This window comes from Aedes aegypti, chromosome 2 (assembly GCF_002204515.2).
Source record: "Aedes aegypti strain LVP_AGWG chromosome 2, AaegL5.0 Primary Assembly, whole genome shotgun sequence".
Taxonomy (NCBI): Eukaryota; Metazoa; Arthropoda; class Insecta; order Diptera; family Culicidae; genus Aedes; species Aedes aegypti.
Window position 1 is genome coordinate 405,799,032 of NC_035108.1, and position 15,901 is coordinate 405,814,932.

The 15,901-nt window shown below is 37.7% G+C and overlaps 1 protein-coding gene across 4 annotated transcripts in view; it reads left to right on the forward strand.

The window, feature by feature from the left end:
- LOC5575842 overlaps positions 1–15,901 on the forward strand; it is a 165,260-nt gene that overhangs the window by 130,089 nt on the left and 19,270 nt on the right. For all 4 annotated transcript variants that reach the window (XM_021847254.1, XM_021847251.1, XM_021847253.1 and 1 more), the window contains 2 exons: positions 10,334–10,535; positions 11,599–11,724. In XM_021847254.1, the coding sequence (XP_021702946.1) occupies positions 10,334–10,535; positions 11,599–11,724 (328 nt within the window). The remainder of the gene's footprint in view (positions 1–10,333; positions 10,536–11,598; positions 11,725–15,901) is intronic.

A 15,901-nucleotide genomic window follows, 5' to 3' on the forward strand; every position in this document is an offset into this window, starting at 1 on the left:
AGCAGGCTTTGTCCCAGTGGGGACGTAACGCCAGAAAGAAGAAGAAGAAGCAACAGTGTTTAGATCGGTCGATTGTGGAACGTTTTCAAAATAAAACCATCAGAAACTGGCTGAAAGATTTGACGATCTATATTTTTATATTGAAAAGGCCTCAATTCTTCATCAGTAAAAAGCCTTTTGAAAAAAAAGCAAGTTTATCATTAAAACTATTTGTGGGCTTCATGGCCGTGCGGTTAGTTTCGTTAGACATTTAATCGCATCGTGTCCGTCGTGTGGGTCCGATTCTCTCTTCAGACCGGAAAACTTTTCGCGAGGAGTGTTTTCCGACTGTGCCACTGGGCGTTGCATGCTAGTCCGTTGTCTAGTGTGGTGCTTCCTGCAAAGAACAAAATCGTTCACTGGAAGCATTCATGTGTTGGTGTCTTTTTCAAGCCATTTTTGGAGAAAAAAATATTTTCAATTGAAATGGAACTAAAATTGGCGGATTTTTTGGTATACACTAATTTTGATAAAATGCAACATCTTAACGACCAATTTGACGAGTATACCCCATTCGGCATAAATATGTTAGGCATAAGGACGTTTGGCATAAGGATGTTAGGCATAATGGACGTTAGGCATAATGGACGTTAGGCATAATGGACGTTAGGCATAACGGATGTTAGGCATAAAATACGTTAGGCATAATGGACGTTTGGCATAAAACAACTTGCGTGTATGTCATTTGGAACTCGTCTTTAGATCGAATTGTTCGAGCCTATTTACAAATACCATTACGCTAATGGGGGTAAGTAGGTCCTTAAGATGTAACAGCTCGTAAAAAATATTGCAAAATTCATACAAAAAGCGTTACGAGGGGGTGGTTTGGTTGTTTTGTCACAAATGAAAATTTTAAGCGTCATGAAATTTCATAATTATATCGCAAGATATGGAAGTATATACAAGTAATTATAATGCAAATGGTTCACTCAAAGACAACAATCAAGAGCCATGTCAAGAATTTATGTTATGATTAGTGACACAAAATTCAAAAAAAAAATCTGGTGGTGGCGTTACATTCCTGCTCTGAGTCAGCGCATCAATTTAGTGTAGATAGAACATTTCCTTTGCCTCTTCTTCAAACCATTTATAATAATTATTAATAATTTTTTATCAGTTGCTTTTCAATATGCGAGTTTTACATAAATCACTTGAAAAATATTTTTCGTCGAATTCGTCGAGTTTGAAAAATTAATATGATAAAGTAAATACTTTAGATACAGAAGTCAATTTCGAATTAATCGTAACACAGTATTTAGCATGGAGAATTCATCGGCATTCAGGTTCAAAAAATATTCTCGATTTTATTGCATAGAGCTCCTACAACTCATGATTTCCAAGTGATCCAAGTGGGGGGACGGACCTGGTGTAGTGGTTAGAACACACACCTCTCACGCCGAGGACCTGGGATCGAAACCCATCCCCGAGATAGTCACTAAAAATTTTCAGTGACGACTTCCTTCGGAAGGGAAGTAAAGCCGTTGGTCCCGAGATGAACTAGCCCAGGGCTAAAAATCTCGTTAACAAAAATAAAAAATAAATAAAAAAAAGTGATCCACATTATCATTCAAGAGCTAGTCGATGTGAAAATTATTGATGGAAATGTTTACATATTTAATTCCAATAACTATTAGAATCCAAAGAACAGTCAAAAATACAAAAATCGACTTTTTTCATTTCTTTGCCGATGAAAGATTTGTTAATATGTCGCAAGCTTTTTTTGACTACCCTAACTAACTTTTAGTGGAAAAAGATAAAAGGTGCATGCAAGTTTGATAATATGTGTGTTAGTGTGTTTTAGCAAACCGTGTTTTTAATACTAGCTACTAATATAGTTCTTGATGAACACTTTCGCTTTCAAAGTGCTGTTATTTTGGTCGTAATAAAAAATGCGTGGTGCAGTCAGAGATAAATATAATCATCTTATTCAGTTTAATACTCACTATCGTTTAATACAACTGTTATCAGTTAGGTTCAAGCTCTCGCTGCAACCAGACGTGTTTTCAATTTTACTCCGTATCGATTTCTTTTCTCGTCTCGCTTCTAGTCTCCCACTGCGGTGCGGAGAACGTTTCTAGCGTCAGACTTTCTGGCGACAATAAGTATTGTGCTATCCAACGCGTTAGCAACTATGACCGCCGTGCGTGCCCGTGAAAATACCTTCAAGGTTGACTTGTCGAACTTTCCCAAGCGCCCTTCGTTCGAAGAAATCCATGGATTCATACATGAGACGATTGGTCTCACCGTGGACCAAGTGCTGCGCCTGCAGATGAACCACGCACAAAATTGTGCGCATGTTAAGTGCTGTGACCTGAAGACTGCTCAGGATGTGGTTGACCGTCACAACAACCGACACGAGTTCGAAGTCAACAAAACAAAAATCAAAGTTCGTTTGGCAATGGATGATGGAGGCGTGGAGGTAAAAATCCACGACTTGTCCGAAAACGTTCGGAATGAGGAGATTACGTCATACCTGATGCAATTTGGAGACGTAGTTTCAATTAAGGAACAAGTTTGGGGAGAAAATTTCGCCTTCAAAGGCGTGTCATCCGGAGTACGAGTGGCCAAAGTCATCCTGCGACGTCACATCAAATCATTTGTGACCATTTGTGGCGAGGAGACTCTGATTTCTTACCGAAATCAGCCTCAATGGTGCAAGCATTGTACGAACCCATCACATCCAGGGAGTACATGTGTCGAAAATAAAAAGTTACTGGGACAAAAGATCGACCTCAACAACAGGTTGAAAGCAGCGCAAAATAAGTCGAGCTACGCCAGCGTGCTAAACCAGTCGGCAAGTGTAGCCTCGCTTATGCCTGAGTTTGTTGGTACCAATCTGAACCAACTGAACGAAGCCGCTCGCTCATCTCGAGCGCAAACAGTAGCTGATGAAGCTGCTGCGTCCTCCAGCGCAAACGTCTCCACACCCTCCAAATACCACGAACGAATGGAGGAGAACGAAGGAATGGTAAACACCGTTGAATTCGCTTCTACTGCTGCTGTTGTTGCTGATGCTGCCACTGCCCCCGCTGCCCCCGCTGCCACCGATGTCACTGCTGTTGCTGCTGCTGCTGTCGTTGCTGTTCCTGTTGTCGCTGATGGTACACCGGAGGATCAATCCACCCAACAAGATGCGCAGACCCGCCCTGATGCCAACATTACTGCGCCCTGTCATGTGAGTGCGTTTAAGATTCCCACAAATCCCACCCCATCCAAACCTATTTCCATGCTGATTTCCGAAAGCGAGAGTAACGAATCGTCCACCGAAAGTGGACCATTCACAAAAGTCAAACGTGCAAGGGGGCGTCCGAAAAAACAGAAACTGGACGTCACTTCACCCGTGTTTGTCGATTCTGCCTAAAAATACTAACGACGTTCTGAAAGTTATCCGATGATCCTTAACTAATCATATGCACCCTAATCCCATCCTAATTATTAACCTCGAGTCAGTCGCGAGTATGTTCGGCTCCCCGTCTTGTAACACGATATTATGAACCACCCTATCCGAAGCTACAATATTGGTTCGATTAATATCAACGCTGTGTCCAACCCAAACAAAATTGCTTCTCTCCGCTCATTCGTTCGTTTGGTCGATTTAGATATTATTCTCCTACAAGAGGTTGAATCTGCAAATTTGTGTATCCCTGGTTATAACGTTATTACCAATATAGACGAGAACAAACGAGGAACCGCAATCGCTCTAAAAGTCCATATACCTTATTCTAATGTCCAAAGAAGTCTAAATAGTCGTATTCTTACAGTTAAGGTTTCGGATTCCGTTACAATCTGCAATGTTTACGCGTACTCTGGCACCCAGAACTTTTCTGCTCGTGAAAAACTATTCAGAGAACAGCTACCCTTCTACCTGCAAAATGCTGCCGCACATCTAATAGTGGGCGGTGATTTCAATTGCGTGATTGCTGCCACAGGGACAAGCAATTTTAGCATGTCTCTGAAGCATTTAGTAGATAATCTGCATCTTTCTGATACGTGGGACTGTCTCCATGGAAACTCTATTGATTACAGTTTTATTCGCCCAAACTCTGCCTCTCGTTTAGATCGGATATACGTTTCAAGGTCGCTTGTTCCGCATCTCCGCACTTCTGAATTGTTGGCTACGTCCTTTTCAGATCATAAGGCGTGTAAGATTCGTTGCTGTCTTCCAAATCTGGGCAAACCACACGGGAGAGGTTATTGGTCCATCCGTGCGCATGTTCTCAATGAAGACAATTTGGATGAGTTTCGACAAAAGTGGAATCGTTGGTTGCGCGACCGTCGTAACTATAACAGTTGGATGTCATGGTGAATTGAATGTGCTAAGCCGAAAATTAGAAATTTTTTCAGATGGAAAACTAATGAATCTTTTCGTGTGTTTCACGCAACCAACGAACTGTTGTATCGTCGACTACGAGATGCGTATAGTGAATTATACCAAAACCCCAATGGACTATCTAAAGTCAACGAAATTAAAGCGAAAATGCTGCAAGTTCAAAGTCACTTCTCCAAAGCATACGAACGTTTGAATGATCGTTTTGTATGTGGCGAAAAAGTATCTGTTTTCCAAATAGCTGAACGTTATAGGAAGAAAACTGTGATCAGTTCTATCCAACATCAGGAGCATTGCCTCACAGATGTTTCTGAAATAGAAAATCATGTTTATGAGTTTTTCAAAGATTTGTATACTGCAGAGGCCCTCGATGATAGTGAAAATTTTCCAACCACTCGAGTAATCCCTCCAGACTCTAATACAAATAATGCCATGATGAACGAAATCACAACCGCGGAAATTTTCTTCGCAATCAGAGAAAGTGCTTCTAGAAAATCACCCGGGAACGATGGAATTCCTAAAGAGTTTTTCTTGAAGGCTTTTGATATTATTCATCCTCAACTTAACTTGATCATGAACGAAGCTTTAAGAGGAAACATTCCTGAGCAATTTGTTGAAGGAGTTATCGTTTTGTGTAGGAAGAAATCGAATGACAAAACGATAGAAGGATATAGACCAATCAGTCTCCTAAACTATGATTATAAGCTTCTCTCAAGAATTCTTAAACAGCGATTAGAAAAAGTTATGATTGAAAATAATGTTCTAACTTCTAGTCAAAAATGTTCAAATTCCGAACGTAACATCTTTGAAGCGATTCACTCCATCAAAGATCGTATTGCTGAGCTCAATTGCCGCCGTGTTTCCGGAAAACTGATTTCTTTTGACCTCGATCATGCATTTGATCGAGTCAGTAAAGATTTTCTACTGGTTGTGATGCGGAACTTTCATTTGAATCAAAATTTCGTAGAACTCTTAGGGAAGATTATGTCCGCTTCAAGTTCTCGCTTGCTCATAAATGGAAATCTAACTCCTAAGTTCCCAATCCAACGCTCCGTTCGACAAGGAGACCCCCTGAGTATGCACCTTTTTGTCCTTTACCTCCATCCCCTCCTGGTCAAGTTACGCACCATCTGCAATCACCCGTTGGATTTAGTAGTAGCGTATGCTGATGATATATCGATTGTGATAACTGACATGCGCAAACTGAACATCATTAAGCAAGCATTTCTGGACTTCGGCCGGTGCTCAGGGTCGCTTTTGAATTTCGTTTGCTGTTAACATCGGGATCCAACGAAGCAACAATGATGCTGTCTGGCCACGAGTGTGTGAATCCGTCAAGATACTTGGAGTAACATTCTTCAACTCGCAGAAGAAAACAATTGATTTCAACTGGGGCGAAGCTATAAGGAATACGTCTCGGTTGATGTGGTTGTTCAAACCCAGAAATCTAAACCTACAGCAGAAGGTGGTGGTGCTTAATATGTTTGTAACATCGAAGCTATGGTTTTTGGCATCTGTGATAAGTATTCCAAATCAAGCAGTGGCACGTATTACTTCTCACATAGGAAACTTCATCTGAGAGAGGTATTCATTCAGGGTTCCCATTGAACAACTCACCTTGCCCAAAAACCTAGGTGGTCTCAACTTGCATCTCCCGATGCATAAATACAAGGCTTTGTTGATCACGAGGTTTCTCAAAGAACAGCAACATACACCTTTTGCTAGATGCTTTAACCACTACCTTCAGAATCCTCCCAACGTATCTGCGATCCCCGCACTCTATCCTTGTTTGAAAAGCATTGCAAAGGTACTTCCCTACATTCCTGGACAAATTAAGGAAAACCCTTCGACAGCTGCTCTGCACAACTACTTCCGTGAAAAATTAAAACAGCCAAAAATTGTTGAAGAAAACCCAAGAGCAAACTGGACGAGAATCTGGAGAAATATACGGACAAAAGGACTCACATCGACGGAACAATCCACGTACTACTTGCTAGTGAATGGAAAGATTCCACATGCTGCCCTTCTACATCGACAAAACCGTGCACAAAGTTCCATGTGTCATCAGTGCCCTAACACTGTAGAAGATTTAGAACATAAATTCACCGCTTGTCGTCAAACAAATGCCCTATGGAATCATCTTCACCCACGGTTGGAAGCAACCATAGGTAGGAGGGTATGCTTCAACGAACTCCGGCTACCAGAGCTGGAGAATGTAGCCAGAAACAGAAAATACCAGGCATTAAAGCTATTTATTGTTTATGTAAATTTTGTTTTAGATGCCAACAACGACCTATCTGTTGATGCCTTAGATTTTGTTTTAAATTGTTCGTAAAAGTTAAATGTGTACACGTCTAGTTCAATAAAGTTCCAATAAATGTGTTTAAAAAAAAAATTATAATGGAATGTTTGCAACAGCAGTACCCCCACAAAATTCCAATATGAGCAGTTTTTCATTCCAAATAAGCACTAATTTCCTTATACTGTTCTAGGTACTAAAATCATCCACGCAGGGATTTCGCATGTATTGCTATCACAATTTGTAATTTTAATTTCTTTTAGTATAGAAACTTTAAAAAATAACTTATAGAATTCCCAATATAATTATCAAGCAGTTTTTGATTGAATTCTCGAAGAGATCTTGGATGAGTCATAAGAGAATTTATCGGGAAATCTATAGAAAGTTAGTTGCATATTTGTAGTAATCTCTAAAAATGACTGAAAGGTAAACCATCTAAAAATCTAAGGTTATTGAAATTTTTTGGTTCCCTTTCTGGGCAAGAGTCAAATAATTGAGAGAGTCCAGATAAGAAGAAAATAAAATTCTGAACCGTTTTCAGGAAATTGACATTCATTTTTAGTCAGGCCCAATTATCTTAAATTGAAAAAAGAGAATACCTGGGACAATTTCCAAAACTTCAATGTCCATATTATTCGGGTTGCATTGAGAAATTATTCTATAATTCTAAAAAATTACATTTAGTTTCCTGATTCCATCAATCCACCAGGTAAAAAAAAAGTTGTTCAAGAAAATTAGAGGGCACAGAGTTTCTTTGCGCTTGCCATACGATATACTAAATAAAAAAATAATGCAAAAAATAGCTCTCAGTTAATATATGCGTAGGTACTCACAAGATCACTTAGCTGAGAAGCAGGAAGAATATTTGGGTGTGATATCGCCTTTCACTTGCATTATGTTAGATCTCTTCTTTTTGAAAAAAAATACATTTTGTGCTTTCGCTATTTACTAATACAGCCGTTTCAAAAACTGTCCCATTCGAGCCCTACCGGAACCGAATTAAAAATATCCTGATGGGTCCAAGACCGCTATTTTTACTTATGCCATCATGCTTATTCAATACAATATGAAAAATCATAGATTTCGAATCTTCACCGTCACCGAAAAGTCAATAATTATTTCAGGTCTACCAGAACCGATATCGGAAAATCCGGATAGGGCCATTTCTTGTTATTGGGTTATGGAACCATGTATATTTACCTATGGATAGAAAGTCATGAACTTCAAGCCGTTGAACGCAACGAATACCAGATGACTATGTGGCCACAATGGTCTTTTACGATCTTAAACTGCTCAGGACAGTATCGTTATATCTAATGGTCCATCATATAATGCTTGAATCGATGTTCTAGAGTGATTTAATATATTTACTATTGAGTATCTGGTTTAGGCTGCATTAGGTACACCACGTGAATTTGGCCCTTTTTAAAAAGTACGTCAGTTTTCAAAATCATTCATAACTTGGCGGAATCATCAAAATCGGTTGGAAATTGACAAAGTTATCGCAAATTGAAGAAAAATATTTGATGGATTTTTTCATGTTGGTACTGTGAAGATTAAATGAGTTATTCCACGAATTTTTTAAGTCCGTTCCCGCCAGTTCCTTTTTTAAATCAATCTGGTAAATTTGTTTTCTTTGCAAAGCATTTTAATCTGTTCTGTAGCAAGCAAAGACAGCATATGGATTATCCTTAAATTAACGAAAATTCTTATACGACTGGAAGGCAAATCCATCGGAATAGTAATACAAAGTGGAAGATAAAATAATACAATGAATAAAAGTGACTAATATATATACGCAGACAATGTACCACATTGCCAAACTGGAAAAGGCGTCTGTCTAGCTGCCACGGATGTAACGAACCCGAACTAAAGTGCCAAACAAACTCGACTACCACCCACTACTGCAAAGGGGAAATGGTGCTAAACGAACCTCGTTGGTTGAATTAGTCTAGAGTGGAAAACTTCGTTTATTAAATTCCAGCTTTCTTACCGCAAAATGAGTTGAACAGATTAGTTTTATGGTACTTTGTTGTACGCAAACCACTATGCAATATATCCTACATTTTTTATTACATACTTTGGCACATTTTTTTGAGGTAGCAATGCAAGATTTCTTAGAACAATCCTGTGGATATGGTTTCATGTTTTATTCCAATAAACACTTATTTTTTAATTTCTGAACGTTTAAAATTATGAAAAATCAATATATTTTATAATGGGTTGTAAACCAAACAATAATCTTTGAATAGTCTTAAAGAATCAAAACTGTAAGTGGTGCATTCAAGATCATTCTCCCCTCGTGGCTTTTCGTGGGATCGCGTGACCTAACCGCAGCAGGAAAGCCCCAGTCGACAAATAACATGCAAGAAAGTGGTTTACCATTTCCGACGACTACATCGATGTCACAGCCGTTGACGTCGTTGAAGGATGTATCTATCCAACAGTGGCCGCGCCAAGCATGTCAGTTCTAACAAAAAGTAAACGGCTGGTGTGGTTTAATGCTGAAGTGACGATTGGGGCAAAATTTAATGGCGGGATTTTGCTGTACCGCCGCCGCGCCGTCATTTTCGGTGATAAACGATTTGGGTTACCATAAATAAATAGTTGATTTGTGTTTGTCGCATACTAGTGAATTAGTGGAAGCTTATTGTGGAAAGGCGTGCTTTTCTCTTTATTTATGTCCAAAACTTTATGGACCATGCTCATTGTCATCTGTTCAAGTACAACTGAACCAAAAACTTTTGTGTTATAGAAAAATGCATAACATTTTAGTGAAAACACTTATGTCACTTTCTCTTTTATTTTTACTGTCGTTTCTTGTTCTTGCATTATCATATCATGTTTCCTAATAACTTTATTAGTATTATTTCAAATATTACATTCATTCATTTATTATATCTAGGTGTTCTTTATTAGGTAAATCAATTATAGGGAAGTCTTTCATATTCGTACCGGTTCGTCTACTTATTCCCTGTTGATTTGTATCCTCATTGTAACATATAATATAATAGTTCTTCAAACTTCTTTTAACATTTCACATATATTATTCTATACGCAATGTCTTGTATCAAATTCAGCTTCATTCTTCTTCCATTTTCATTTCATTCTCAATATTCATTTACCACTTCACGTTGTTCTACTTCTTCAGCTCCACTTTGCGTTCCACATTTTTTATTATAGCATTATCATTTATCAATCATTGCCCAATCTATTTTCAGAAGCTAATCTCAAGTTCTAATTCATATATTTAATAAAGAATTTGTCATCATATTTGAATATGCATAGTGGACAACCGTAAATAAATTACTTTGGAAATTGATACAAATTGTCAGCCTTGTTGGTCCACTAGAACTCAAGATTTGCCTCTTCAAAGTTTTGATGATGATGATCATAAAGAGTAAAAAAATATGGAAATTAGCATGGCGTTCCGTGTTATCTTATACCAATACTTCCACCTTGAAGTAAATAAACCACAGTTTTCAAGAAGGCCCCTCTTAAAAAAATTGTAACAGTAGCTTTCAGCTGTAGCGCTACTGCTTCCGCAGTAGATATAAATACAAAGTAAAACCATTATCTGGTAATCACGTTTATCCAATCTACTCCCCCTCTCAATGCTGGCTGCCCCATTAACACCATCCATTTTTTCTGCTTCTTTAAATCCACAGATTATCGGGTCTAGAAAACGGTTTGCTCGGACTGAGCTCGCGAGTGAATGCCGTGGTGTGGGCCCGCACGGCTCCGGATATTGACAACATCGACGTCATCTGCTTCGGCCACTTGCTGTTCGAGATGTGCGCCGGCTACGAGCTTTCCTCGCCCCAGCCGACCCCAGGACACTATCAGCTGGATCTGGAGCGCTATCCACAGGTTGTATGCTACACACCCGGCTGGCTCCGGTCGGTTCTTTGTGTCAGGTTGCCTTAACCCACCCTTCCTTCTGTTGCCTCCTTCCGATCTCCATGACAAACAATCTGCTACCGGTTGGCAGGCAGGTAACATCCGACAGTGGCAGTTGGATGTTATCAATGTCAGCACAGAGCACGGATAAAACACACCAACCCACAGTGGGATATTTCGTCATATTAGCGCTTATGATAAACTGCGCCTTAATTATCAATATTAACTTCTCAAACTTTTGTTTAAGACATATTTTGGTTCAAATTGCGCGATGTGTCATCGATTTTATTGAATTTAAGAACCTGCTTGCACCCTGTTTACAAAATTAGCCGTTTCTTTTATATGACCAGATAAAATACTTTCCCTAATAAACAAGAAAGTATCTTTTATTAAACGGAAGATTTACAAACCTCGTTGATTTGTAATCTTCAGCACCTAAAAACTGATTTCTGTATCAAATTTAGCACATAAATCAGCATACAAGCTGGTAAACTTGCAAGCAAGTTGACTAAATCTATAAATAATCCATTTTTAATCATCAATATCTCAAAACCAGATGTACTGTGACGTTTATGAAAATGACAATGAATTCAGCGACCTCAAATTAAGTAAATAGCGGTATTTTGGTGCTTTAGACAAAACTTATTCCATTGTGTAATCCCTTAAAAGTGGATGTTTCGAAATAACTTTTGCATTGACTCCATGACGCAAGGCTCATTTATCAAAAGCGCTAAAATGTCAAAATCTCCCATTGTGCAACCGTCACATTCAGCGTCTAGCGAAAGCGGCCGTTTTCACACCGTGGACTTCGAGCAAGGTGAAAAAACTGTCCCATGCTTCGCATAGAAAAAGCCTAAGGAAATGGATAACGACCGTGTGACATTTTGATTTCACCTGCTTTTCCACCTGCCCTTGCACCTTTTGACCCACCACCCCCCCATTCACGTCCAAGATCCATCGATGTCGATTGATTTTCCACTTTATTTATTTTCCATGCTCATTCGTGCTTCGCTGGCTACCTACTATTTTTCAGGTCGTTGACGTGCTGCAGATGATATTCGAATCCCCGGACGGGCGCTACCCGACAGTCGAAGAACTGGTCCTTTGTGATATATTTCGCAATATCGATTTAAGAGAACTGCGAGGAACATGTGTGCCTGTAAGTAGTATTAGAATTCGAATTTATTTGCATAATTCAGTAGTTTAAGGAGAATCACTACATTTATCTAATGATACAGATAGTAGGAATGATTTTATAGAGAATATAGAATTGCTAACCCGTACATTACGATTGAATCCAAAAATTCATTATACTATAGCAACAATCAAAGTCAGTAATTTTCAAAATGATATTGAAAACTTTTTGAACATCATCGTAATAAAGGTCTTAAAGGGGCAATGATGTTTTAAATGACCTCAGAAATTATATTCACCAATTCCTTGCAAACGCGGGTAGAGGAGAATTGCAAAAGAATAACAAAACTTACAATTAAAATAGAATGTTTGAATAGCAAAATTTGTTCCTTGTTTGTTTGAAATAATAGTTATATAACAAAAATAATAATTAAGTTTGTATGGCATAAAAACTAAATAATATCATATTTTGCCATTGTAATAACTAAATAATAACAAAAATATAGGCAACAGTCAATAACAAAATATGTTATTATTTAGATATTTATACCAAAATAAGTTATTCACGAGTAGATCAAAATAATGGTAATTTTAGTTCTTTGACTTGAATATCTAAATTTGGAATAATTGAAAAATAAACTTTTGGTTACCGGCAAAAAAACGTTTGCCTTTTATATCATACGAATAGTAAAATAAGATATTATGGCAAAATTTGATATTGATTTGTTCTCATGAATTATTCAAATGAAGTTTTAAAATATCAAAGCAATGACTTATTTTACTGTGATGGTAAGGTTTGTTATTTTTGAATATTTAATGTTTTTTTTTTGTATTTTAGCACAAATATCAAATTGACTATGATAGCATATTTTGTTATTAATTAGTTATTACATGATTTTGAATTTTGCTATGATTGTATGTTTTGCCATTGATGAGATATTTGTGTCATACATTAATAACATAATAAAGGTTAAACTAGATATTATTGCAAAATTTCTTGTTATTTTATCCTTATTTTGTTATTTACCTCTACCCGGGAAATGACAATAACGGACACCCTCCGCATTCTTTTGTGTAAACCTATTCTAAATAAGAACGTAAACCCTACGTAAATATTGCAGTGGCAAAGTTAAGCCAAAAATGTGACTTAAATTTGAGCATGAGCATGAGCATGATTGACCGCCCGCAGTTGCTACTCCGTTATTGCAAGAACAGTTGTACTTACACATGGAACCAACAAATGCTACTCAGGATCAGTAGCATCTTCAATATGTAAGTACTGGTGCTCTCATTATTATAACAAACAATACCGGCGCCGGCTGCGTCCGAATGCAGGTCAATTTGGGAATGGGAGGGAAATGTTGACGTGTTACTTGCTTTATGGAAGCCGAGGAGTCCTCTGCACTTCCACAAGAAAACACTGGGAGTTTGGATATGGGCAAGGATTCGATAAAGATATATTTTTAAATGAATACGTGAACATATACACGAATGATCGATACCGATAGTGTGGTTACTATGCGAACCGGACACGATCCGGATTCCGTCGCTCACCCACAAAGGAGCATGCAACAGATTCAATGGATCAAACACTACTGACACGTCGATTTTTTTCACTCGCACACTTTGTTTTCGTTGTTTTCTTCCGAAAAACACGAATTGGACACAATTGTACGGATTCCGCCGCTCGCTCTCAAAGGAGCATGCAACAGATTCAACGGAACAAACACTACTCCCAAAAATGTGACTTAAAGTTATCGACTAACCAACGGGTTCGACGAATATTTTTAGACGGTTTGCAAAACAAAATAAAGATTTGATCAATGACGGACTAGTAATTTAGCTATTGCCAGAGTTGCCTTCAGAGTTTTTCAATAATATTCGAAATTGAATTTGGTATTCTCAAGAATATCTTCCGTAATTTATTCAACTTCTGTCTTGAGACATCTTCAGCATATTTATTAATCCATACATTTCTTCTCAAATTCCCTTCCTGGGAATTTCGTAGGAGATTCTCAACTATCTCCATACAAGAGTTAATTCGAAATTGCTTGCGAACCTTCAAGAGTGCATTAATGGTGTCCTTATTTGATTCTTCCAGAATTAGGATCGGCAATAGCACATAAATTTAATCTTCGAAACATTCACCAAGAGTTTCAAAAGTTTTTTTTTTTGCTTTAGGATTGCTTAGTGTAATTTCTCATGTATTTTAACACTAGGAGCCCAGGGATCAAATAACAGTTGTTCAAAATTCTTTCACGCATCTCATGTCTATATTCCATATTTGATTAGAATAAGAAAAAATGTTCCTAGGGGTGTCCAAATTTTCTCCAACACAATTTTTTTCACACACTGAGGTGGTATTAGAATGGTGTCAAATCTTACCGCAAATGTTATAATTTCAAGTTTTTCAAACCAGCGACCCTAGTTATCTAAAAAAATAATGAATGTGAAGGAAAAAAAATTGAGCATCCCTAACGAGGCAGATATTTGTATATCGCAAAACTCGCAAGCCAAAACTTTCAGTGCTCTGGCTATACATGCTAGAGGTTTAGAAACTTCGACAAAGTATTTTGAGCTAGGTTACACTAGATTTTGATCCCCTTGAATTTGATCTAAATAACTTATAACTGTTCTTGATCAGTTCTATCTCTTGGTAGGAACATCCAAGATAAAAACTTCTGTCATGTTGTTCAATTATAAAATTTTGAAATAATTTGCTTGCAGAATTGCAGCGAACATGTCTGAGCAGAACTATAAATGTACACTCAAAATTTAAATTACTGAAAATAATCAAGAAATATTTACCTTTTATTCTTAACAGTTTGACTATGAACTTAAATTGAAAGCACTTTTTTCGACATTAAATTAATAACAGAAGTCTAGAGATCGTTTTTAAGTAAAAAGAGAAATTCTAGATTACACTCAAAACTATTTTGAATAAAAAAGTTAAAGAAATCCTATTTTTTAACCTGTCTGTCTATAAATCAAATTTCACAGCGATTTTTTTTCAGCATAAACTGGATTGTAAATGTCCAGTCAACACGTTTGAGCAGAATTAGAAATTTGTGTAATCCAACTCAATTTTTTTTTTTTGCTTAAGACCTACGAAAACCTTGAATTTCCATCATGTTTTTCTGTAAAACAATGTTCAAAGCAATGACATGCAGTTTTTAAGAAGAAATCTAGTGGACATGTTTGGCATAGCATAGCATAGCATAGACTGACTGTACATTTCAATGGTTGCTACTCCGTGATTGATCGGAACTGGTAATAATTGCACTGCGATCCAAATGAATAAGGGATGGGAGTTTCCGCTTACTCTCGGAGTGCAATTTTAGCAGCTCTAATATTGTTGATCAATAACGGCGCCGGCCAAGTCCTTACAGTCAGTTGGGATGGGGAAGGAATGTTAGGGTGTAATGATTGTTGCTTCTAGAGACCGAGAATACCTCTGCATCTCCACAATCACCACGGGAAGGGTGTTTATTAGTGGAGAAGGAAAAGATCTGGGAGTCACCTTTGGTCGGTGATGCGATCCATGGATAAGGAGAAAAAATACGGTTTATACTTAAAGCTAGTTTTTAGTTTTGTCTCAAAAAGTTTTTGGTAGAAGATTTGAAATAAACGTCAACATCTGTAATGTCGAACCATTCAAAAGATGTTTTTATTAATGGCGAAAAAAAAATATATGCGTATGTTTTAAATTATATGAAACAGGAATAATGCCGACACTTGTAGTGAAGAACCATACATAGTTTGTTCGAAAATTACATAAAAGTTTTACTGAACATTTATGCCTCAAGAAGAAAAGTTTTTGGTAGAAGTTTCAAAATAAACGTCGACATTCATAATGCCGAACGATTCAAAAAATATTTTAAGTAATGTCAAAAAGTTTCTATGTTTATTAGAATTGTATAAAACAGGCACTATGCCGAACCATACAAAGTTTGATTGAATATTACAAAAAAAATAACGTTTACAGGAAAAAATGTGTTATCATAAGCATGAAACGAGCTCACCATTTGGTAATCCAACCTCGACTGAATACTCGCACTCACACAGCGTGCCGCACTCACACGCGAACCGAAAACCAAACTCCCGGCGTCCTGAAAACGAAGCGTCTTGTTTGGGCTTTCCAAAACACTGCCCAGCAAAACCCGCGAACCGGAAACCGAACTCCCGACGTCCCGAAAACGAAA